Raw genomic sequence first — 27553 nt, 5'->3', positions numbered from 1 at the left:
AATAATAGTACTAGCATAAAAGTAATATTAAAATGGTATATGCGCACATAATATATATATATATTTACCCTTGTATGTACATATATAAAATATATCATAATATAAATATAAATTTTTTGAAAATAAAAGTACGAATTTTATATTTAAATTTAATGAAAAAAAAATATATTTTAAATATTTATATATATATATATTCATGTTCATTTTTAAATTTATTTGGAGAATAAAATTATAATATGAAAAAAATATATATATATTAATTTGAAATATATATTATTATATTTTTTCGCTTTTGTTTTTTTAATATATTCATATATATATATATTTTATTTTATATATATTTTCTTAAACACAAATTATGTTATATTATCATCTGGAAATTTATCATATTTATTACCAAAAAATTTTGTTAAATATTTTTTTTTTTAAATATTAATGGTATGAATATTTTATATAAATGAACTATAACATATATATATATTAAATTTATAGTTTTCTCTTTTATATTCATATATATGTATATATATATATATATATAATAATTTTTTTTTATGGTATTTTTAATGTAATAATATATAGTTTGAAGAATAAAAATTACTATCAAATAAACCTTCATAATAAAAAAATAATGAACATATTATAGATTCAGACATATATATATATATATATATATATTTTTCGCAGTGTAAAAATTAAAACTTATAAGAAGGATATATACTATGAAAAATGTGTAGTCATGAAATTATTTCCTATACCTAAAAAAAAATTACAAATAAACTAATATATTCAGACATATATCATATGATTAAATAATATGTTCTGTTTATTGTTCGAAACCTAAAAAATATTATGAAACAATTTTAATATTTGATCAAATTATATATGCGTATAAATATATATATATATATATATATATATATTTTAATTATTATTTATAATATATATATATAATGTAATATATGGATTCAAAATTTGCTCATACTATTTTTATAAAAAGTATAGACAAACTAGACCAAATTCATTATTATATGATTTAGGAAGATTTCATGGTTTTTTTATTAATAATGCTTCCAAGGTTTGATACAAATTTTTTTCATTTTTTATGTACATTACGATAGAGAAATGTACATATATATATGTAAGTAATATATGGTATAAATGAATAATTTTATATTAATGTATATGAAGTATTTTGTGTCCTTTAGTTTTTTAATTAGTTAAATTGAATTATTGTAAATCATAAGAATAATTTTCAATGTATTTTTTATTAAATATATATATATATATTATATAAATTAAGAAATGGAAATTCAACGTCATAAAATAAATGCATAAAAGGAATAAATATAATTAGAAATTATTATATATATATAGCACAACATATTTTACCATCTCATATATTATAATATATCATATTTATGTTGGTGCATTATACATAAAGTTTATGTAGATTGGACGAAAAATATCGATATATATAATTATTTGTATATTTATGTATGTTAGATTGGTTTAGTATGTAGTTGTATTTCTCTATTTATATATGTATTTTGAGTGTAGCCAGGGGTATATCGTTATAAAGATTGTTCAATGTATGTTGGTATATGAATGGATTCATATAAGTCTATTTCCTTTTTGTTATATATATCTATGTTCATATAGATAAGTTTTAGGGATGATGTTTATGTATTTATGTGGATATATATATACAAAATACATAATCAATAATATAACTTTCATAAGTATAGTAAATATACAATATATATAAAAATAAAATAAAAACATAATAATAGTTATAGTTATTATAACATCCTTTTTTTTCAATTTTATTTATTATATTTATGTTATTTTATTTTATTATTTTTTTTTTGTTATCTCTACATTACAAATATATATAGACATATTACTATTTGGAGTATAAATAAATTTATTCTAAATATATGTATGTATATTAACTGTTTATTATATATATATATATATATATATATATATATATATATATATATATATATGTATATGGTATATGTATTGTATTTGAATTATGTGTGCATCCTATATGTATATTATATGCATTCTCTCTAGAAATATTTTCAATATATATATGTATTGTAAATAAATGTATAAGTATTTTGTATTATTAAAGTTTACATTATTTTTTTACATATGTTAATATATATTTTCATATATAATTTAACCATATTAGTAATATATAAGTATTGAAATATATATATTTATATAATTGTATTATATTTGTAAAATGTTTTTGATAATTTCATCATTATTAAAGTAGAGAAAATGTACATTTTATTAACACAATATATTTGAATATATATATAGTTATACCATTATATATATATATAATTTTTCATTTTAATGTGTTTTTTATATTATAAAAACCAAATAAAGGAAATATATAAAAAACATAAATTATATAAAATGAAGTATGTATACAAAATAGATGAAATATATAAAAAAAAAAGCATAATTTTTTTTTTTTATTAATATAATAGTCCTTTTTTTATGTTATTTTATTTTTTCTATTTTTTTTTTTTTTTTTTCTTTTGATGTTGTACATATATATCATATAATAATTATATATTATAATATTTTATAAACTATATTATATAACAACAAAAATTAATATTTATAATATACTACTTTCAATATGATAAAATACTAAATAAATATATATCTATATTATATATGTATTTATGTTCAGAGATATATGGTAGATAATACAGATAGAAAGGTAATATTTCCTTTTTCTTATCTATCATATAGGAAATAAAAATATATAAATAATTTAATAAGAAATAGATAAATGATTATAGATTAATATAAATGTAATATATATATATGGTCTGCGATTATAATTCTTATATTTTTGTTATATATATATTTTTTTTCTATTTTAAATAATATATATAGGATTATATAAATAAAAATCTACATTAAATATAACATGTTCTCTTTCATAGTTTTTAACAGAATGTTTTAATTTATTATGCTATATTTAAATTTTAAAAAAAATATATATATATATAATAATTATATTAATGTAAAATATTATTAAAAAAATATATATGTATATATATATGTCCGTATATATGTTGTTATATTGCTATTAATATAACTAAATTATATTGTACAAAATAATTATATATTATAGTAACTGAATTAAATAATATATATATAAGTGAAAAATATTAGTATGAAATATTATAATATTATCATGTATTATTAAAATTATAATAATATAGTTAATAGTAATGATGTATAATATTCATATTCCCACATTGTCATATATTTATAATATATATAAATTAAAATATATATATATATTCTTCAAATATCTACATAAATATATATGTATAACATGCATGTATTATTTTATACAACACATCGATTACATTTTAGCGTTTTTTTCCATCACATATAATACGACTAAGAAACAAAATAACATCACAACAAACATAGTGACTACCATTACATGATATTACCACATAATATAAAGTATTAAATAATATTATTGCATGTTAGTGATAACTACTATATCATATACAACACTACTAACTATCACTACATAGTAACAGTAGTAGTCACAATCACGGCATCATGGTAATATAAATTTTGTTGTTTTTGCTGTTATATTTTGATGATAATGATGTTTTTTTTTTGTTATAGATTATGATAACAAGCTTTATGAATCGCATATTAGAGTAATAATGTGCATGCATGACAATGGTATTATATACTAACAGTGTATGAAAGAGAATGTATGTATAACAATGTAAATGTATATGTATATATGTATGTGTATGTATATAGGTATATGTATATATGTATATGTATGTGTATATGCATATGTATATATGTATATGTTTATGTATGTGTGCGTACATTTATGACATCATGTAGTCACGAACGATAAACAAAAAAACAAAAATGGGTCCCCCGTCGACTGCGCCTGACTATAGTAGTGCCAAAGATGCAAAGGATCTTTTGGATATGATTGGGAAAGACGTGCACGACCAAGTGGAAAAGGAAGCTGCAGGACGTGGTGGGAGTGAGTTAAAAGGATTGTTGTCACTAGCAAAAGGTTCTGGTGTGGAATTAGCTGCCTTCCCAGAACCGTGCGGTCTTATAAAAGATAAAGGTGATGAACTTCTTGGTGATAGCGGTGAAAGGCATCCGTGCGGAAATACAACAGGAAAAGAAGATGTAGACCGTTTTTCGGTTAAACAACAAGCAGAATATGATAACAAAAAAATGAAATGTAGTTATGGTAGTAATGGTACGGATGTTGGCGCCTGTGCACCATATAGACGATTATTTCTATGTAACAAAAATATGGAAAAAATGGGCAGAACGTCGACAACGAAGCATGATTTGTTGTTAGATGTGTGTATGGCAGCAAATTACGAGGCACAGTCATTAATACGTTATCATGACAAACATCAACTGACTAATGAGGGTTCTCAAATATGTACCGTATTAGCACGAAGTTTCGCAGATATAGGAGACATTATTCGCGGAAAAGATCTATATCTTGGAAAAAAAAAAAAAAAAAAAACAGAAACAGAAAGAGATCAATTAGAAAGTAAGTTGAAAAAAATTTTCGGGGATATATATAATGAGTTGACGAATGGGAGGAATGGTGTAAAAGACCACTACCAAGATGATAATGGCGGAAATTATTTTCAATTACGAGAAGATTGGTGGACGGCGAATCGCGCCACAGTATGGAAAGCCATCACATGTAAGGCGGACACTGGTAATGCATATTTTCGACCAACGTGCAGTGATAGTGATGGTAAAGGAAGTTTTTCTCAAGCTAATGACAAATGCCGCTGTAAGGACAAAAAGGGCAAAAATACCGACCAGGTCCCCACATATTTTGACTATGTGCCGCAGTATCTTCGCTGGTTCGAGGAATGGGCCGAAGATTTTTGTAGAAAAAAAAAAATATATGTTGGAATAGTTAAAACATATTGTCGTGAAAAATATAAAAGTGGTAATGAACCAAGATATTGTAGCCGTAATGGCTACGATTGCACGAAAACTAAACGAGCTATTGGTAAGTACCGTATGGGTAATCAATGCATTAGCTGTTTGTATGCATGTAATCCTTACGTTGATTGGATAAATAACCAAAAAGAACAATTTGACAAACAAAAACAAAAATATGATAAAGAAATAAAAATATATAAAAATGGAGCATCAGGTATTAGGAGGCAAAAACGAGGTACAACTACTAAGTATGAAGGGTATGAAAAAAAATTTTATGACAAACTTGAAAAAAATAACTATGGAACCGTTGGTGAATTTTTGGGATTATTAAATAATGAAAAAGCATGCAAAGAAGTTAAAGATGGAGGAACAATTGATTTTAAACAAGTTAATAGTACTAGTGGTGGAACCGCTGTTAGTGCTAGTGGTGCTAGTAGTACTAGTGGTGGTAGTGGTGCTGCTAGTGGTGGTACTAGTGACACTAGTGGCACTAATAATGCAAGTCAAGGAACATTTTATCGATCGGAATATTGCCAACCCTGTCCTCATTGTGGAGTGAGAAAGGCAAATAATGGAAATTTTGTGAAGAAAAGTGACAGTGAACAATGCAAGAATATAAACCTTTATAGGCCTAAAAAACCCGAAGAAGGTACTAAGATTGAAATCCTTAAAAGTGGTGAAGGAGAAACAGAAATAAAAGAAAAATTAGAGCAGTTTTGCCAAACACAAAATGCTACTGGTGGTGTTGCAAATGGTAGTGGTAGTGGCACTAGTGGTAGTCAGAAACTGTATGAAGATTGGAAATGTTATAACGATGTAGAGAAAGATGGTCAGGATGGTGTGGATGACGATGACGACCTGGAATATGACCGATTGGTAAATAGTTCAGGCGGATTATGTATATTGCAAAAGAAGAACGGCGAAGAAAATGGGAAAAAGCAAAAGACATACAATGATTTTTTTAATTTTTGGGTGGCACATATGTTGAAGGATTCCATACATTGGAGAACAAAGAAAATTAAAGGATGTTTAAAAAATGGCAAGGCAATAAAATGTACAGATAAGTGCAAAGGTGATTGTAAATGTTTTGAAAGATGGGTTGAACAAAAAAGAGAAGAATGGACGAACATAAAAGAACATTTTGGAAAACAAACAGATATTCCAACGGGCTTGACTCCTGATGCTCTTCTTGAAGGTGTTTTGGAGAAAGGGGTACTTTTGACAAGTATTAAAGAGGCTTATGGGGATGCAAAAGAAACAGAACACATTAAGCAACTGTTGGATGAAACAGCAGTAGCAGGTGGTGTTGTTGTTGGTGCCAAGGACAATACCACAATTGATAAATTGCTCGAACAGGAATTAAAAGACGCCAACAGATGCAAAAACTGTGAACAACGAAAACCACCCGGCGAAGAAGGCGGTGCCGCTCGTAATCTACCAGGAGTTGACACCACTGTTGATGACGCCAACGAAGACGACTTGGACGACGAAGACGACGAAGACGAAGACGATGACGGCGGCGGCAGTGACGTCGGCGGCAGTGACGTCGGCGAAGTCGAGGAGGAAACGGCAAAGGAGGCAACAGAGGAAACAACCACACCACTGGACGTCTGCAACACAGTGAAAACCGCACTCGAGGGCGACTTAGGTGAAGCTTGTAGACAGAAGTATGAATATGGCCGCGAAAAATTCCCCAATTGGAAGTGCATAAGTGGCGACAACACACGTGGTAGTGAGAGTGAAAGTGCCGGTCCCTCACGTTCCAAACGTCATACCGAAAGTAGTGATAGTGCCGTTACAGCCACTGGTAGTAGTGGTGAAGCCACTGGCAAAAGTGGTGATAAGGACGGTGCCATATGTGTACCACCCAGGAGGCGAAAACTATACCTTGGTGGTTTCAAACGATTGACAGACGGCACCGCGGTGTCGAGTGAAGCCACTCAGGCGGGAACTCCGTCGCAGTCACCAAAAGGTGACGCGCTCCTCCTTACCGCCTTCGTGGAAACGGCCGCTGTGGAAACTTTTTTCTTATGGCATAAGTATAAACAAGAGAAGAAGAAACCAAAAAATGAAGTGGGAGGTGCAGCGGGAGTACTACAAACCATCGGCGGTACCCTTGAAAATAGTGGTGAACAAAACCCCCAAAAGAAATTACAAGAAAGTGGAGAAATACCTGATGATTTCTTACGTCAGATGTTTTATACTTTAGGGGATTATAGGGATATTTTAGTACGTGGTGTTGCTGACGACAAAAACGGTGGCAACAACATAATACTTAATGCGAGTGGTAACAAGGAGGATATGGAGAAAATGAAGAAAATACAACAAGAAATAGATAAAATTCTAGAAAAAAGTGGTAGCGAAGCTGCTAGTGGTGCACAAAAAAATAGTGGCATATCACGTGAAAAATGGTGGGATAAACACGCCCCTTCCATTTGGGACGGGATGGTTTGTGCACTGACATACAATACAGACACAGCGAGTGGCACAGCACCAACACAAATTCAGGAAGTGAAAAATGCACTTTTGGATGGAGAAGGCAAAAAACCCAAACAAAACGGCACAAACGGCAAGGACTACACGTATGGAGGTGTCAGACTTGAAGATGAAAATAGTGGTACACAAGCCCTTTCCCCCAACGCTCCCGCCTCCACCGCCTCCCAAACCACCCAATCCTCATCCACTAGTGAAAACACCCCCACCACCCTCACCAACCCCAAATTAAAAGATTTCGTGTTACGCCCCACCTACTTCCGATACCTTGAAGAATGGGGTCAAAATTTTTGTAAAGAGAGGAAGAAGAGGTTAGACCAAATTTATAGAGAGTGTAAGGTGGATGAAGATGGTCCGCGTGATGGTAAAAAATGTAGTGGTTATGGGGAGGATTGTAAAGATAATCTTAGTAAAAAATATGATACACTTCCGTCTTTAGAATGTCCTGGTTGTGGAAGACATTGTAGTTTTTATAAAAAGTGGATAAAAATAAAAAAAGACGAATATGAGAAACAACAAAAGGCATATAATGAACAAAGAACAAATTACACAAATAAAAATAAGGTTTCTGAAAGTAATAACCATGATAAAGAATTTTGTACAAATCTAGAAACAAAGTACACTGACGCTGCAAACTTTTTACAAAGGTTAAAAGACGGACCATGTAAAAATAACAGTGAAGAGGATCAAAAAGTAAACGGTTACATAAAATTTGATGATATAAGTAAAGATAAAACGTTTGGACATGAGAATTATTGTGATCCATGTTCGAAATTTACTGTTAATTGTAATAGAAATGATCATTGCGATAATTCTAATGGAAATAATTGCAAAGATAATAAGATTACTGCAGAAAAAATTGGAAATGGAGTGGATTCTACTGTACTAGATATGCGTGTCATTGATGACAGTGCAACGGGATTTAAAGGTGATGGTTTAGAGGAGGCTTGTGGAAGTGCAAATATTTTTAAGGGTATTAGAAAAGAACAATGGAAATGTGGCAAGGTATGTGGTTATAATGTATGTAAACCGAAAGAAGGAAATAGGGAAACCGTCAGAGGGGAAAAAAATGACGACAAACACATTATAACAATTAGAGCTTTGGTTACACATTGGGTACAAAATTTTTTAGAAGATTATAAGAAAATTAAACATAAAATTTCACATTGTACGAAAACTGATCAAGGATCCACATGTCAAAATAAATGTCAAAATAAATGTAAATGTGTTGGAGAATGGATAAAGTTGAAACAGCAAGAATGGGAAGAAATAAAAAAACGTTTCTTGAATCAATATAAAATGGATTCCGATGAATATTACCCAGTGAGAAGTGTTTTGGAGACCTTCTTAGTTCAAATTGGTGCTGCAAACGCTAACAATGATGTTAAAAAGTTAATAAAATTAAGTGAGTTCTATAAATCTTGTGGATGTAGTGCCAAGACGAACTCAGAAAATAATAAAAACGAGGATGCTATAGATTGTATGCTTGACAAGCTTGGCAAAAAAGCAGAAAAGTGTCATGACCAACATAGCGACAATCCACAAGAAAAATGTGATGAACCCCCCCCTGAACTCGATGAAGAGGACTTACTCCTTGAAGAAGAACAAAACCCAAAAAATATGCGACCGGGATTTTGTCCGCAAAACGATACAACAGAACAACAAGAGGAAGAAGAAAACATTTGTACACCAGCAGAAACTGTTAAAAAAGAAGAAGAAGAAAAAGAAGAGCAAGAAGAAGAAGAACCAGACGAAAAAGTCCCTCCACCCCGGGCACCGGAGGCCTCGAAACCAAAAAAAGAAAAACCGTCACAACCCCCACGACCACGACGAACCCTCGAACTCTTGGATAATCCCCACGTTCAAACCGCCCTGGTGACATCCACCCTCGCCTGGAGCGTTGGCATCGGTTTTGCTGCGTTCACTTATTTTTATCTAAAGGTATTATATATATTGCGTATGTGGATGTATATGTGTATTTTTGTGTGGATATATGTGTTTTGATATATATATATGTATATATATGTATATGTATATATATGTTTGTATGTATATGTGTTTTCTGTATATGTATGTGTGGGTGTGTTTGGATATATATATGTGTATATGTATGTGTTTTATATATATTTTATATATATGTATTTATATTGAAAAAGATAAGAATGAAAAAAAGAAAAAAAAAAAAAAGAGAAAGATTTTAAAAATAATAAAAATTATAATAAAAATATAAATTTTGATAAAATAAAAAATGCAAAATATTATCAAAAAGAAATTAAAAAAAATTTTATATATAAAAAAAATGATTATAAAAAAAAAAAATTAGAAATAAAATAAAAACAAATTTATTAAATAAAAAAAAAAAGAAAAAAAAAATGATAAAAATATATATATATATATATATATATATCATAAAATAAAAAAAAAAGCAAAAAAATTTTTAAAATAAAAATATATATCATAAAATAAAAAATATTTAAAAAAATAAAAAAAACTAAAAAAATTTAATTAAATAAAAAAAAATAATAAATAAAAAAATTTAATTAAATAAAAGAAAAATAAAAAATTTTAATTAAATAACAAAAAAATAAAAAAATTAAATACATGCACATATACACATACATATATATATATATATATATATATATACCCATAACTACATACACATTTACACATATATATATATATACCCATAACTACATACATATATACATTAAAAAACACATAGATATACATAAATACATATATACATTAACAAACACATATATGTTCATTTTTTTTTTTAGAAAAAAACCAAAGCATCTGTTGGAAATTTATTCCAAATACTGCAAATACCCAAAAGTGATTATGATATACCTACATTGAAATCAAGCAATCGTTATATCCCCTATGCAAGTGATCGATATAAAGGAAAAACATATATTTATATGGAAGGAGATAGTAGTGGTGATGAAAAATATGCATTTATGTCTGATACTACTGATGTAACTTCCTCAGAAAGTGAGTATGAAGAATTGGATATTAATGATATATATGTACCAGGTAGTCCTAAATATAAAACATTGATAGAAGTGGTACTTGAACCTAGTGGTAACAACACACCAACTAGTGACATACCTAGTGATATACCAAATAGTGACACACCACCACCCATTACTGATGATGAATGGAATCAATTGAAAAAAGATTTTATATCTAATATGTTACAAAATACACAAAATACGGAACCAAATATTTTACATGATAATGTGGATAATAATACCCATCCTACCATGTCACGTCATAATATGGACCAAAAACCTTTTATTATGTCCATACATGATAGAAATTTATTTAGTGGAGAAGAATACAATTATGATATGTTTAATAGTGGGAATAATCCAATAAACATTAGTGATTCAACAAATAGTATGGATAGTCTAACAAGTAACAACCATAGTCCATATAATGATAAAAATGATTTATATAGTGGTATCGACCTAATCAACGACGCACTAAGTGGTAATCATATTGATATATATGATGAAATGCTCAAACGAAAAGAAAATGAATTATTCGGGACGCAACATCATCCAAAAAATATAACGTCTAACCGTGTCGTTACCCAAACAAGTAGTGACGACCCTATAACCAATCAAATAAATTTGTTCCATAAATGGTTAGATAGGCATAGAGATATGTGCGAAAAGTGGAAAAATAATCACGAACGGTTACCCAAATTGAAAGAATTGTGGGAAAATGAGACACATAGTGGTGACATAAATAGTGGTATACCTAGTGGTAACCATGTGTTGAATACTGATGTTTCTATTCAAATAGATATGGATAATCCGAAAACAATGAATGAATTTACTAATATGGATACAAACCCCGACAAATCTACTATGGATACTATATTGGATGATCTAGAAAAATATAACGAACCCTACTACTATGATTTTTATAAACATGATATCTATTATGATGTAAATGATGATAAAGCATCTGAGGATCATATAAATATGGATCATAATAAGATGGATAATAATAATTCGGATGTCCCCACTAACGTACAAATTGAAATGAATGTCATTAATAATCAGGAGTTACTACAAAATGAATATCCTATATCGCATATGTAGGGAATATGAAAATAATAGATGTATATATGTTTTTTTCTTTTTTTGTGTGTGTGCAGTTTATATTTTTTATTTGTAGATGTTATATATTTTTTTTATTTGTGGGTTATATTATAATTTTTATTTATGGGTTATATATATATTTTTTTTTTTTGTGCATTTGTCTATTTTTTATTTGTGCTTTATATATATATATTTTATTTATACATTTGCGGATTTTATTTGTGAATTATATTATATTTTATTTGTGAGTCTTATATTTTCTATTTGTGTATTTTTTATGTATTTTTTTTTGTATTTAATTTTTATTGTTATAAATTATATTATACTATATTTTTATTATATATATATATTTATATTTAGATTTATATTTGTACAATTTTAGATACATTAGAGAGAAATGTATATCATATAATAAATTTTAGAAAAAAAAATTAAAGAAACCAAATAAAATTATTAAAATAAATTACGTTTAACTGTTATAAAGTTTATATTCTATTTGTTTTTTCTTTAATATCACATATTATGATGTACAAGGATTCTGACTAATTCTTATATAATTTCAATATTTTAAACATACATGTTGTAATATAAATTTCAGATATATTTTCTAAGCAATTGTAAATTATATGAGATATACACCTTGAACAACTATTACTCTACATATTTGTATATTATTTACAACAATAAATATGATATTTGTCGTTTTTATTTACCATTTTACGTGTTATGAAAATTAATAAAACCAAACAAATCTTATTATTTTGTTTTTCTTTATTTTATATAAAATTAATTTTTTTGCAATATAAAAAAACATAAAAAATGTAATATATTTTGATATATTATATTTTTAATTTATTTTTTTTAACAAAATATATATTCAGGTTCGTATGAGGAAATATATTATTATTATTGAAGTTAATTGTTGTATATTACAAAATTGTAATCATATTTTAGATTAGGTATATTTAATTTATTTATAATATAAAATAAAATATATCAAATATTTAGTTATAATTTTGATCATAAAAATGAAAATTTATTACTATAATATACTATTATTTTATCTTCCATTAAATATATTGTTAACGTTATATCATGTATGCATCAAATTATGATAATGAAACTATATATATATATATATATATATATATTGGCATACTATACACATGTAATTATACTTATATATACATATATTTTATATATAAAAATGACATATATATGCATTTACTATATATATATTATTATAAATATATATATATAATCATAAATTGTAGCAAATTATAATATACCTTTATAATTACTTACATATTATATGGTTTATAGATAAATGTCCAAATGGATCATTACATCGCTACACTTCATATAACAATGGCTAAATCAATAAAAACCACATAGATCATTATGAAAATGTGAATTATACGCACCACCTAATTATGATAATGGCGAAGAAACGAAATCTGTGCTGCAACAATTTGATTATCGCACATAACAATGATTACGAGAATATGAAGAAAGAATGTAAAGATCAATGCCATAAAGAAATCCAGAAAATTGTTTTAAAAGATAAAATAGAAAAAGAATTAACAGAAAAGTTAGCGGCATTATACAGGGATATATTTACTGAGGATATATCTACATGCATTTGCGAAAAATCTTTATCAGGCAAAGTGGAAAAAACGTGTTTGAAATGCGGAGGTATATTAGGTGGTGGTTTGGAACCAACGGTTGGTTTGTTAGTTACTGTTGCTGTAAATCAGATAACAAAAGCTACTACGGTTGCCTCCATTGAATTTGTTACTCAGGAGGGTATAAAAGCAGGTATTAAAGCTGTTGTTCATAATTTAATAAATGTGCTTCATTTTTTTGATGTTACAAGAGATATATGGTTAATGCTTATTAATTCAAAAAATTATAATACTGTTACTGGTCTAGCAACATCTGCTAAGACTGCTAAAGAAGCAGTTGGAACAACATGTCTAAGGAATATTCCTCGCCTTAAGACTGCTTGTGATGCCATATTTAATAAGAGCAAAGTATGGTTTGGTCCAGTTAAATAAGCTGGTATTGTAGCTACTTCTAATAAAGAAGCATCAATTCAATCAGTTGAATTTGGTAAGATAACAACTGCAAGTACTAGTTATTATACTGCTATTGTTGCTTCAGTTGTTGTAATAATATTTATAGTTGTGGTTATGGTAGTTATTTATTTATTTAATATTACGTTATCGTAGAAAAAAGAAAATGAAGAAAAAACTCCAATATATAAAATTATTGAAATAAATGATGTTGTATTGTTTCGATATAACATTTAATTTGCAATATCACATATTATTTGATTTAATATACATGTATGTTATAATTAATGAATTTGCTTAAAATATTATATTTTTATATTTCATTTTTTTTTTTTTTTTATATAAAGAACTTATATAAATATACATTGTTGATATATAAATTTATTATATTGCACCTATGAACTATTATATAATGGAAAATATAACAAAATAAATTTATTTTATTTGTTAACATTATAATGAAATAAAAATCAAAATATAAGAATATTTATAAAATATAAATTAAGACAAATAAATATAATTTTAATTGATAATATTCACCTTCAATATTCATTAATTAATATTTATAATATGTATAATATGAAATATTATTATTTGTTCCCCTTTTATATATATTTTATTTCTTAATTTAAATTGATATTTCCTTATTACTAGTTCATTAAAACGAAAGCTACAGTATATATATTTATGAAAAGACAGTTATATAAAGCATTTCGGAAATTCAAAATTCATTATATATATGTACATTTTTTGTGTATAAAATGGGACACTGCTCTTTCTTTTAACATAATGTTATAAAAGGAACATTTCTAAAGTAACCAAAACACGTTATACAATATAGGTTTATCACATTACAATTTTATAGTATATATTTACATCTTTTTTATTTTTGTTCTTGTTTTTTTTTTTTTTATCCTACTTATAATTACCATTATATGAAAAATAAACTTACGAATGGTATTAATGTTTTCCGTTTATAGTTAGTAATTACATATAGCATAAAAATATATTATTTCTTCTACATATTACTATATCTATACAATGTCATACTATTTCTTAAATATACAATTACATGAAATGATACAATTCATGTATGGCAAATCTTTAAATATCTTATCTACTAATTCAAAATTAAAAATTAAATATATAAACAATATTGTATAATCTCTAAATTATTAATATAATGTATTTGTATAACATTCATATTCACACAAAAATATACTACATAGCACGTTATATGAATACTTTCCCCTTTTGTAATTTATTATAATGATCATTAATAATATTCTTCTTCTCATCAATATATAATATAATTATTTAATAAAATCAATTCATTTTGTTAAATACTGTCAAAAGTTTTTAAAGTAAAATTAATATTCATATTAATAATAAAGTAGATACATAACAGAGAAACGTGCAACATGCAATAATATTTAGAACAAAAATAAAAATAATTAAATTAATAAAATATATTTTTTTAAAAAATGGTAACACATTTTTATATACTAACAAGTTTAGGTTTAATATTACATAATATAATGTACACCATTACTTGTTGTATTTTTTTGATAACAATTATACAAACATATCTGTTAAAATATGTATTATATATATATATATATATATATATATTATGTGGTAATATAAAGGTTCATATATTTTTTAATAGTAGCACATATAATATATAAAATCTTATAATGTTACTGATTTATTAAAAATATGTATTTATAAACAAATCGAAGTATATTTTTTAAATTTTGTTAAAAGGACACACAATTCAATATATTAATATATGAATTTTTTTTTCTTTTAAATTGTTATATATATATGATAATTTATTTATTTAAAAAAATGAGATATTTACTTTGTATAAAGTATGTATTTTAATAAATAAAATTATAATTTATGCATTAAGAAAATTATAAAATATATATATATATACATTTTATAATATATATTTTAAAATATAATATAAAAAAATTATATAAAAAATAAAAAAAATTGCGCCACCCCCCTCCGGGTAACTCAGCAGCTCGGTCTGCAACTTTTCTCAGGAAATTGTCGGCAAGCGGAGTCGAACCAACGTTCTCACAAGGAAAGGTTACATACCTAACGACTGGGCTACTGGGGCAGCTTAATAATAGTAGTGACATCAAAGTATTATTAAAATGGTATGTGCGCACATAATATATATATGTATACCATTGTATATACATATATAAAATATATCATAATATAAATATAAATTTTTTGAAAATAAAAATAAGAATTTTATATTTAAATTTAATGAAAAAAAAATATATGTTACATATTTATATATATATATTCATGTTGATGTTTAAATTTATTTTGAGAATAAAATTATATATATGAAAAAAGGTATGTATATATATTAATTTGAAACATATATATATTATTATATTTTTTCGCTTTGGTTTTTTTTAATATATTTATATATTTTATATTATTTTATATATTTTCTTAAACGCAACGTATGTTATATTATGATCGGGAAATTTGTCATATTTATTACAAACAAATTTTGTTAAATATATTTTTTAAATATTGATGGCATGTATATTTTATATAAACGAACTATAACATTTATATACATTAAATTTATAGTTTTCTTTTTTATATTCATATATATGTATATATAATTATTTTTTTTTTATGTCATTTTTAAAGTAATAATATATATTTTGAAGAATAAAAATTACTATCAAATAAACCTTCATAATAAAAATATAATGAAAATATAATAGATTCATACGTTTATATATTTTTCTTGCAATATAAAATATATAAATATATAAGCAATATATATGTTATAACAAAAGCATAGACATGAAATTATTTCCTATACTTAAACAAATTACGAATAAACAATAATATACAGATGCATATCATATAATTAGATACGTTTTGTGTATTGTTAGGAATCTAACAAATATTATGAAACAATTTTAATACATGATCAAAATATATATATATATATATATATATATATATATATATATATATTTTTTTAATTATTATTCTTAATATATATATCATGTAAAGTATGGACTCAAATATTCTCATACAATTTTTATAAAAAGTATAGACAAACTAGACCAAATTCATTTAATATATGATTTAGGAAGATTTCATCCTTTTTTATAATACTGCTTTCAAGGTTTCATACAAAATTTTTTTCCTTTTTTTTGTACATTACGATTGAGAAATAAATAAATAAATAAATATATATATTTTATATAAATTAAGAAATGGATATTCAAAGTCATAAAATAAATGCATAAAAGGAATATATATAATTATGAATTATTATATATATATATATATATATATATATATTTATACATAGCATAACATAGGTTACCATCTCATATTATAATATATCATATTTATATTGGTGCATTATGCATGAAATTTATGTAGATTGGAAGATAATTATAGATATATAATTATTTGTATATTTATATATGTTATATTGGTTTGATATGTACTTGTATTTCTCTATTTATATATGTATTTTGAGTGTAACCAAGGGTATATAGTTAGAAAGATTGTTCAGTGTATGTTGGCATGTGAATGCATGCATATAAGTCTATCTGATTTTTGGTATATATATATATATGTTCATATAGATATGTTTTAGGGATGAGGTTTATGTATTTGTGTGGATATATATATACAAAATACATAATTAATAATATGCCTTTCATAAGAATAGTAAATATACAATATATATAAAAATAAAATAAAAACATAATAATATCTATAGTTATTATAACATCCTTTTTTTTCAATTTTATTTATTATATTTATTTTATTTTATTTTATTTTTTTTTTTTTTTTGTTATCTCTACATTACAAATATATATAGACATATTACTATTTCGAGTATAAATAAATTTATTCTACATATATGCATGTATATGATCTGTTTATTATATATATATATGTATATATTGTATATGTACTGTATTTGAATTATATATGCATTCTATATGTATATTATATACATGCTCTCTAGAAATATTTTCAATATATATATGTATTTTGTATTATTAAAGGTTATATTATTTTTATACATATGTTAGTATACATTTTAATATATAATTTAAACATATTAGTAATATGTAAGTATTGAAATCTATATATTTATATAATTGTATTATATTTATAGAATGTTTTTGATATTTTGATCAATATTAATCTAGAGAAATTGTACATTTTATTAACACAATATATTTGAATATATATATAGTTATACCATTATATATATATATATAATTTTTCATTTTAATGTGTTTTTTATATTATAAAAACCAAATAAAGGAAATATATAAAAACCATGAATTATATAAAATGAAGTAAGTATACAAAATAGATGAAATATATAAAAAAAAAACATAATATTTTTTTTTATTAATATAATAATCCTTTTTTTATGTTATTTTATTTTTTCTATTTTTTTTTTTTTTTTTTTCTTTTGATGTTGTACATATATATCATATAATAATTATATATTATAATATTTTATAAACTACATTATATAACAACAAAAATTAATATGTATAATATAATATTTTCAATATGATAAAATACAAAAAAAATATATATATATAGTATATATGTATTTATGTTCATAGATATATGGTAGATAATATAGATAGAAAGGTAATATTTCCTTTTTCTTATCTATCGTATAGGGGGAAAAAAATATATATAAATAATTTAATAACAAATAGATAAATGATTATAAATTAGTATAAATATTATATATATATATATATATATATATGGTCTGCGATTATAATTCTTATATTTTTTGTTATATTTTTTTTTTTTCCTATATTATATAATATATATAGGATTATATAAATAAAAATCTACATTAAATATAACATGTTCTCTTTCATAGTGTTTGACAAAATGTTTTAATTTATTAGGCTATATTTAATTTTTTTTAAAAAATATATATAATAATTATATTAATGTAAAATATTATTAAAAATATATATATGTATATATATATGTCCGTATATATGTTTTTATATTGCTATTAATATAACTAAATTATATTGTACAAAATAATTATATATTATAGTAACTGAATTAAATAATATATGTATAAGTGAAAAACATCAGTATGAAATATTATAATATTATCATGTACTATTAAAATTATAATAATATAGTTAATAGTAATGATGTATAATATTCATATTCCCACATTATCATATATAATATAATATATATATATATATATATATTAAAAATATATATATATTCTTCAAATACCTACATAAATATATATGTATAACATGCATGTATTATTTTATACATCACATCGATTACATTTTAGCGTTTTTTTCCATCACATATAATACGACTAAGAAACAAAATAACATCACAACAAACATAGTGACTACCATTACATGATATTACCACATAATTCATACCACTATATAATATTACTACATGATAGTGATAACCATTATATCATATACACCACTATCTAATAATAGTAGCGGAGGTATTATGTGCACAAATATATTATAATAGTGGTAGCCACAACCACGGTATCATGGTAATATAGATTTTCATTCATATCTTCCTTATTGTTTGTTTTCCATACACTATTAATATGTATTTATGTTATAATGGTAGACTATGTTAATGTATGAATGACCATCATAAATTAATAACAGACGCATCAAAACAATGTATATGTGTGCATTTATGACATAATGTAGTCGTGAACAAACAAAAATGGCGCCAGGTAGTACTGGTACGCAGGATGATGATGCCAAAAATATGTTTGATAGGATAGGGCAACAAGTGTACGACGAAATAATGAAAAAGGATGATGCTGATGCTAAAAAATATATTAAGGAATTGAAAGGAAAGTTGTCATTTGCATCAATTTTGGGGGAATCAGCTGGCACCGATGATCCATGCCAACTTGAAAGTAAATATACTGAACTTATTAGTGGTAGTGGTAGTGGTGTTGCTGCTCGCGGTCATCCGTGCGGAAACGTAAGTGGAAAAGGAGAAGATGTAAGCCGTTTTTCTAAAGAACGTGTCTCTAAATATGATGAGAAAAAAATAGGATGTAGTAATAGTGAAGGAGCGTGTGCTCCATATAGACGATTATCTCTATGTAACAAAAATTTTCAAAAAATCAATAATTATAGTAGTAAAGCTAAACATAATTTATTATTAGATGTGTGTCTTGCAGCGAATCATGAAGGACAATCAATAAAAACACATCTTAAACAATATGATGCAGAATATCCTTCTGGTTCTGGTCATACAACATGTACTGCACTTGCACGAAGTTTTGCAGATATAGGAGATATTATTCGTGGAAAAGATTTGTATCGTCGAGATAAAGGAGAAAAAAAAAAATTAGAAGAACATTTAAAAACAATTTTCGGGAAAATACATAGTGACGTGACGTCTAGCGGGAGTAATAAGGAGGCGCTACAAGAACGCTACAATGGTGATAAAGAAAATTATTATAAATTACGAGAAGATTGGTGGACTGCAAATCGAGAAACGGTGTGGGAAGCAATTACATGTGACGACGACGACAAGCTAGCAAATGCTTCATATTTTCGTGCAACGTGCAGTGATAGTGATGGTAAAGGAAGTTTTTCTCAAGCTAATGACAAATGCCGCTGTAAGGACAAAAAGGGCAAAAATACCGACCAGGTCCCCACATATTTTGACTATGTGCCACAGTATCTTCGCTGGTTCGAGGAATGGGCAGAAGACTTTTGTAGGAAAAAGAAAAAATATGTTAATATAGTTAAAACATATTGTCGCAAAAAAGATAATAGTAGTGAAGAACGATATTGTAGCCGTAATGGATTTGATTGCGAAAAAACTAAACGAGCTATTGGTAAGTTACGTTATGGTAAAGGTTGCACTGACTGTTTTTTTGCATGTTATCCTTATGAAAAATGGATAGATAATAAAAAAAAAGAATTTCTAAAACAAAAAGAAAAATACATAAATGTAATAAATGGAACATCAAGTAGTAGTAGGAAAACGCGAGCTGCACGTGGTAGTAATGTTAATGGGTATGAAAAAATTTTTTATGAAAAACTGAAAGAAGGGAATGTTGGAAACCTTGATGCTTTTTTGGGATTATTAAATAATGAAAAAGCATGCCAAGATATTAAAGACGACAAAGAAGGAGGAAAAATTAATTTTAAAGACGATCATGGTGACATTAATAATAATAATAAAGATGAAGGAACATTTTATCGTTCAAAATATTGCCAACCCTGTCCTTATTGTGGAGTGAAAAAGAATAATAATGGTGGCAGTGGTGGTGGTAACAAATGGGAAGAGAAACATGAGAGTGATAAATGCACGCGTATAAAACTTTATAAGCCTAGAAGTGGCCAAGGCGGTACTCCTATTAAAATCCTTAAAAGTGGTGAAGGAGAAAAAGAAATAAAAGAAAAAATTGATGACTTTTGCACTAAAACACAAAATGGTACTGGTGATAGTAATATTGATTCTTCTTTGTGTGATCCATGGAAATGTTATGAAATTGACGAGCTGACGAAAGAGGGTCAGGAGGGTGAGGATGACGTGGATGACCGCTACTATGACGAATTGGTAGAAACTGGAGGTGGATTATGTATATTGAAAAAAGAAAAAAAAGAACAAGAAAAAGAAAAAAGTGATGCCAAATCTCAAAACGACCCTGATGAAATCCAAAAGACATTCTATGATTTTTTTTACTATTGGGTTGCACATATGTTAAAAGATTCCATATATTGGAGAACAAAAAAACTTGATAAATGTTTACAAAATGGTAACAAAAAATGTGGAAAAAAAATATGTAATGGTGATTGTGAATGTTTCCAAAGATGGGTTGAAAAAAAAAAAACCGAATGGACTAACATAAAAGACCATTTTGTCAAGCAAAAAGGTATTCCAGAAGGGTGTTATTTCACAACTCTTGAAGGTGTTTTGCAAATAGAATTTTTGAATGAAGGTTCCGCACAAGATAAACAAAATAGTCTGGATGCAAAGGAAATACAACACCTAAAACAAATTAAGAAAATATTGGATGAGGAAAAACAAAAAAACCAAGAAGAAACAGCTGGTGGCTGTGGTCCCGGTGTTGCCTCCGACAATAAAAAAGAAACTATAATGGATAAATTGATCGACTACGAAAAAAAAATTGCCACTGAATGCATAGAAAAACACAAGTGCCCAGACCCACCACGCGAAGGTGCCGGTCGCTCCGACACCTCACGCGACAGCCCATCATCACGACCTGCACAGGAAGTCGGCGACTCCGAAGAAGATGAAGACGAAGACGAAGACGATGAAGAAGAACACCCCGACGACGGCAAGGGCGACGCCAACGAGGAGGAGGCGGAAAACCACAGTAACGACCAGGAGGACAAAGACACACTGGACGCGGTGGTGGAAAACACAGAAGTGGGACCATCAGGACCAGCAACGCCAGTAGATGACAAGGTTTGCGACATAGTGTCCAAACTATTTAGTGGTAACGATTTTGGTGACGCGTGCGGAACAAAATATGATAAATATGGCCGCGAAAAATTCCCCAATTGGAAGTGCATACCAAGTGGTGACAAAACCGCCCCATCTAGTGATAGTAACCAGGGTTCCATATGTGTTCCACCCAGGAGGCGACGATTATATGTGGGGGGATTAACGAAGTGGGCGAGTGGTAACACAGTAGTTAGTGGTCAGGCACAGACACCACAAGGTGACACCACATCACCAAGTGACAACAAACTGCGTGATGCGTTCATCCAATCTGCGGCAATAGAAACTTTTTTCTTATGGCATAAATACAAAATGGATAAAGAAATAGAGAAAAAACAACAACAGAAAAATGGACTAGTTGCAAATACATCAAATGTTGGAAAAGAGCATCAAGAGAAATTAGAACAAAGTGGTATTATCCCCGAAGATTTTAAAAGACAGATGTTTTATACTTTGGGGGATTATAGGGATATATTATTTGGAAAAGACATAAGTGGGGACAAGAATATGGACACAATAGAAGAGAAAATAAATGGAATTCTCCCAAAAAATGGCACACCTTCTCCTGCCAAAAAAAACACACCAACAGAATGGTGGAGTCAAAACGGTGAACATATATGGAATGCAATGATATGTGCCTTAACCTATGACACAAACACAGCGAGTGGCGATAAACCAACACAGAATGAAAAAGTGAAAGAGGCACTTTGGGACGAACAGAACAACAAACCAAAAAACGACTACCAATATAGTAGTGTCACAATTGGTGGTGAAGGTGCCGAAGGCCAACTGCAATCTACCGACAGTAAAGACGCCGCCCGTGGTGAAAAAACCCCCCTTGACTCCTTCATCAAGCGACCCCCTTATTTCCGTTACCTTGAAGAATGGGGTCAAAATTTTTGTAAAGAGAGGAAGAAACGGTTGAAAGACATAAAATATGAATGTCGTGGTGATGAAAATATTACTAGATATGGTAGCGGTTATGGGGAGGATTGTAAAAATAATCTTCCTGAAAATCCTAGTACTTTTAAGGATCTTGAATATCCAACGTGTGCCAAATATTGTAGATTTTACAAAAAATGGATAAATACCAAAAAAACAGAATATGAGAAACAAGAAAAAATATATGTTCAACAAAAAAAGGATGCTACAAGTGATAATGGTAACAAATATGATTCAAATTGTGATGGAAAGCTTAAACAATATGCGTCTATTGAATCATTTTTGGAAAAGTTAGTACAATGTAAAAAGGATAATGGAGAAGGTACAATAAAATTTAATGGAGGTCAAACATTTCAACATACAGAAGATTGTAAATCATGTTCTAAATTTAGAATCAAATGTGATAATGATAAATGCAGTGGTGGTAATACAAAAGTGAAGTGCGATGGAAAAACGCCTATTGATGCAAAAGAAATTGCAAATATGATAAATTCTCCTCAAGAAGTTACTATGCTTGTGAGTGATAACGGTGCAACGGGATTTAAAGGTGATGATTTAAAGGAGGCTTGTGAAGGTAAAGGTATATTTGAAGGTATTAGAAAAGAACAATGGAAATGTGATAATGTATGTGGTTATGTTGTATGTAAACCGAAAGAAGGAAATAGGGAAACCGTCAGAGGGGAAAAAAATGACGACAAACACATTATAACAATTAGAGCTTTGGTTACACATTGGGTACAAAATTTTTTAGACGATTATAAGAAAATTAAACATAAAATTTCACATTGTACGAAAACTGATCAAGGATCCACATGTCAAAATAAATGTCAAAATAAATGTAAATGTGTTGGAGAATGGATACCTAAGAAGAGGGAAGAATGGCAACAAATAAAAGATCGTTTCCTTAAACAATATAAAAATGACAAGTTAGATGAAGATTTTAACCTTAGAAGTTGTTTGGAGACCTTCTTAGTTCAAATTGGTGCTGCATATGGTGAAGATAAGTTTAAAAAGGTAATAAAATTAAGTGTGTTCGATCAATCTTGTGGATGTAGTGCCATTGCGAGTTCTCAAAAGAAAAATGGTGAATACAAGGACGCTATAGAATGTATGCTTAAAAAGCTTGAAGAAAAAGCAAACAAGTGTAAAGAGGACCACTCTAGTGGCGAACAAACAGAAAAAGAGTGTCAAGAATCCCCCTCCGTTGAAGACGAAGACGATACACTACACGAAGAAACAGAGGTGAAGGCGCCAGAAATTTGTAAAGATGTGATAAAAGCACCAACAGAACCAGAGGAAAAAGGCGCTTGTGATCCAGCACCAACTACACCGAAAGAAACGTCACCAGCAACAGATAGTGGTAAGGAAACCAACACCGAACCCGTAACACCACAAGACCAAAGCCCAGACACCAAAACCCCAAAGGAAAAAGGCCCCAAACCCCCCAAATCACTTCCGCAACCCCCACGACAAAAACGTGAATTCACACCCTCCGATTGGTGGAAAGTCATGTCCGCTTCCGCCTTCCCGTGGACGGTCGGCGTCGCGTTTATGGCGTTGAGTTATTGGGTTATGAAGGTAAAAAATATATTGTGGCGTATTTATGCATATGTGTTGTGTTTTTGTGTATATGAATATATATTTATGTATATATTTATGTATGTTTGTGTTATATATATATGTATTTATAATTGAAAAAGAAAAGATAAAAGATAAAAAGGGAATATAGAAATATAAAAATATAAAAGTATAGAAATATGTTTCTTAAAAAAAAATATAAAAAAGATATAAGGAATATAGATATATAAAAATATACTTCTTAAATAGAAAAAGGAAAAAAGAAAAGAAAAAGAAAAAGAAAGAAAAAAGAAAGGAAAAAAATGTTAAAAAGAAATAAAAAAATAGGAAAAAAGTAAAAAAAGGAAAAAAAAAATTTAGAAATATAAAAATATAGTTCTTAAAAAAAAATATGAGAAAAGGAAAGATGGAAAAAAAAAAAAAAAAAAAGAAAAACAAAATATAGAAATATAAAAATATAGTTTTTAAAAAATTGGACAAAAGAAAAAATGAAAAAAAAAGAAAAAAGAAATATAGAAATATAGTTGTTAAAAAAAATTAAAAAAAGATAAAAAAGGAAAAAGGAATATAGAGATATAGAAATATAAAAATAAAGTTCTTAAAAAAGGGAAAAAAAAGAAGCACAAAATATGTAAATATAATTGTTAAAAAAAATAACAAAATAGGAAAAAAGGAAAAAAAAAACATAAAAATATAAATATATAGAAATATAAAAATATAGTTAAAAAAAAAATACGACAAAAGGAAAAAAAATGAAAAAAAAAAAAAAAATATATAGGAAAAAAAAAGGGAAAAAAAAAGGGAAAAAAAAAGGGAAAAAAAAAATAGAGAAAAAAATGTTAAAAAAAAATAAAAAAATATTGAAAAATAAAGGAAGGGGATAAAATGTTAATAAAAAAAAAAAAAAAAAAAAAAAAATATATATTGAAAAATATAATTGTTAGAGAAAAAAAATACAAATAAAATAGCCAAAAAAAAAATTAAAAAAAAAAAATAATAAAAATTTCTACAAAAACAAAAATATATTATACAATGAGAACTATATAGAAATTTAAATAATAAAAAAGAAAAAGGAAAAAATAACTTTTTTTCCAAAAAAAAAAAAAAAATTACAAACATATACCTATACACATTTACACACCTACACATACATACCCAAAACCTACATATACATATGTGTTCATTTTTTTGTAGAAAAAATCCAAACCTCGTGTGGACCTTTTCAGTGTTATGGAAATACCCCAAAACGATTATGGAATGCCGACCCTTAAATCAAAAAATAGATATGTTCCGTATTCTAGTGGTAAATATAGAGGCAAAACATACTTATATGTTGAAGGGGATAGTGGAACCGATAGTGGTTACACCGATCATTATAGTGACATTACATCATCATCAGAAAGTGAGTATGAAGAATTGGATATTAATGATATATATCCATACCAATCACCAAAATACAAAACTTTGATAGAAGTGGTATTGGAACCATCAAAAAGAGAAACAAATAGTGGTGATATACCAAATGATAATACACCTGCAAATAAACCTATTACTGATGAGGAATGGAATACATTGAAAGATGAATTTATATCTAATATGTTACAAAGTACTCAAAATACAGAACCAAATATTTTACATGATAATATGCATTATAATACCCATCCTAATACTTTATATTTTGATAAACATGAAGAAAAACCTTTTATTATGTTGATTCAAGATAGAAATTTACTTATCAGAGAAGAATACAGTTATAATATGAGTACTAACAGTGGTGGAAATGGTTCATATAGTGGTATTAGTCCAATAAGTGACAACCCTGATTCATTAAGTGATAAAAATGGTCCAACTAGTGGTAACCATAATCTATATAGTGGCACTGACCTAATCAACGATGCACTAAGTGGTGATTATGATATATATGATGAAATGTTGAAACGAAAAGAAAACGAATTATTTGGGACAAATCATACAAAACATACAACAACTAACCGTGTTGCTACACAAATATGTGATGACCCTATAACCAATCAATTAAATTTGTTCCATAAATGGTTAGATAGACATAGAAATATGTGCGAAAAGTGGGAAAATCATCACGAACGGTTAGATAAATTGAAAGAATTGTGGGATAATGAGACACATAGTGGTAACAAACATAATGGTATACAAAGTAACATACCTAGTAGTGATATTCATCCTAGTGACATACATAGCGGTAAACTAAGTGATACACCTAGTGATAACAACATACATAGTGACATACCATACGTGTTAAATAGTGACGTTTCGATACAAATACATATGGATAATCCTAAACCTACAAATGAGGATAATGTCGTGGATTGCAACCCTGTGGGAAACAACATATATGTGGATAATAACCCCAACCAAACGTTTCCGTCTAACCCAAACCCTGTGGAAAACAACACATATGTGAACGCACCCACAAATGTACAAATTGAAATGGATGTAAATAACCACAAGGTGGTGAAAGAAAAATATCCTATATCAGATATGTTGGATATATAATATATATATAATTTTTTTTTTCTTGTGGTTTTTATTTGTATGTGTTATATATATTTTTTTTTTCATTGTAAAATATATAAATACATATTTTATTTGTGGTTTATATATATATATATATATATTATTTGTGTATTTCTGAATTTGTTTATGTACTTTATTTGTATATAATTTTTAGTGTGATAAATTTTTATAATTTTTTTTTTTTTGTATAATATGTAATTATTTGATATGAATATAATATTTGTATACATATAT

General features: G+C 26.8%; 2 protein-coding genes, 1 non-coding gene and 1 pseudogene across 3 annotated transcripts, besides 1 other annotated feature; 3 read left to right on the top strand and 1 right to left on the bottom strand.

Moving 5' to 3' along the window:
- Positions 1-3942: 3942 nt before the first annotated feature.
- On the top strand, positions 3943-11618 carry PF3D7_0412700 (erythrocyte membrane protein 1, PfEMP1; the record flags this gene model as incomplete). Its single annotated transcript, XM_001351401.1, has 2 exons — positions 3943-9441; positions 10284-11618. 2 exons carry the CDS (start codon positions 3943-3945, stop codon positions 11616-11618), a joined length of 6834 nt encoding a protein of 2277 aa, XP_001351437.1.
- A 1028-nt stretch (positions 11619-12646) lies between these two features.
- On the top strand, positions 12647-13898 carry PF3D7_0412600 (annotated as a pseudogene).
- Positions 12647-13898: a sequence feature (rifin, pseudogene).
- Positions 13899-15694: 1796 nt separating this feature from the next.
- Positions 15695-15829, bottom strand: PF3D7_0412500. The gene has a single exon (XR_002966605.1). It is a non-coding gene; the product is annotated as a Plasmodium RNA of unknown function RUF6 (non-coding RNA).
- A 3645-nt stretch (positions 15830-19474) lies between these two features.
- Positions 19475-27298, top strand: PF3D7_0412400 (erythrocyte membrane protein 1, PfEMP1; the record flags this gene model as incomplete). Its single annotated transcript, XM_001351399.1, has 2 exons — positions 19475-24766; positions 25961-27298. 2 exons carry the CDS (start codon positions 19475-19477, stop codon positions 27296-27298), a joined length of 6630 nt encoding a protein of 2209 aa, XP_001351435.1.
- Positions 27299-27553: the final 255 nt, after the last annotated feature.

The sequence above is a fragment of the Plasmodium falciparum genome (assembly GCF_000002765.6).
Source record: "Plasmodium falciparum 3D7 genome assembly, chromosome: 4".
Lineage (NCBI taxonomy): Eukaryota > Apicomplexa > Aconoidasida > Haemosporida > Plasmodiidae > Plasmodium > Plasmodium falciparum.
Note: the sequence above shows the minus strand (reverse complement) of the source record. Positions and strands in the feature narration are given on the sequence as shown.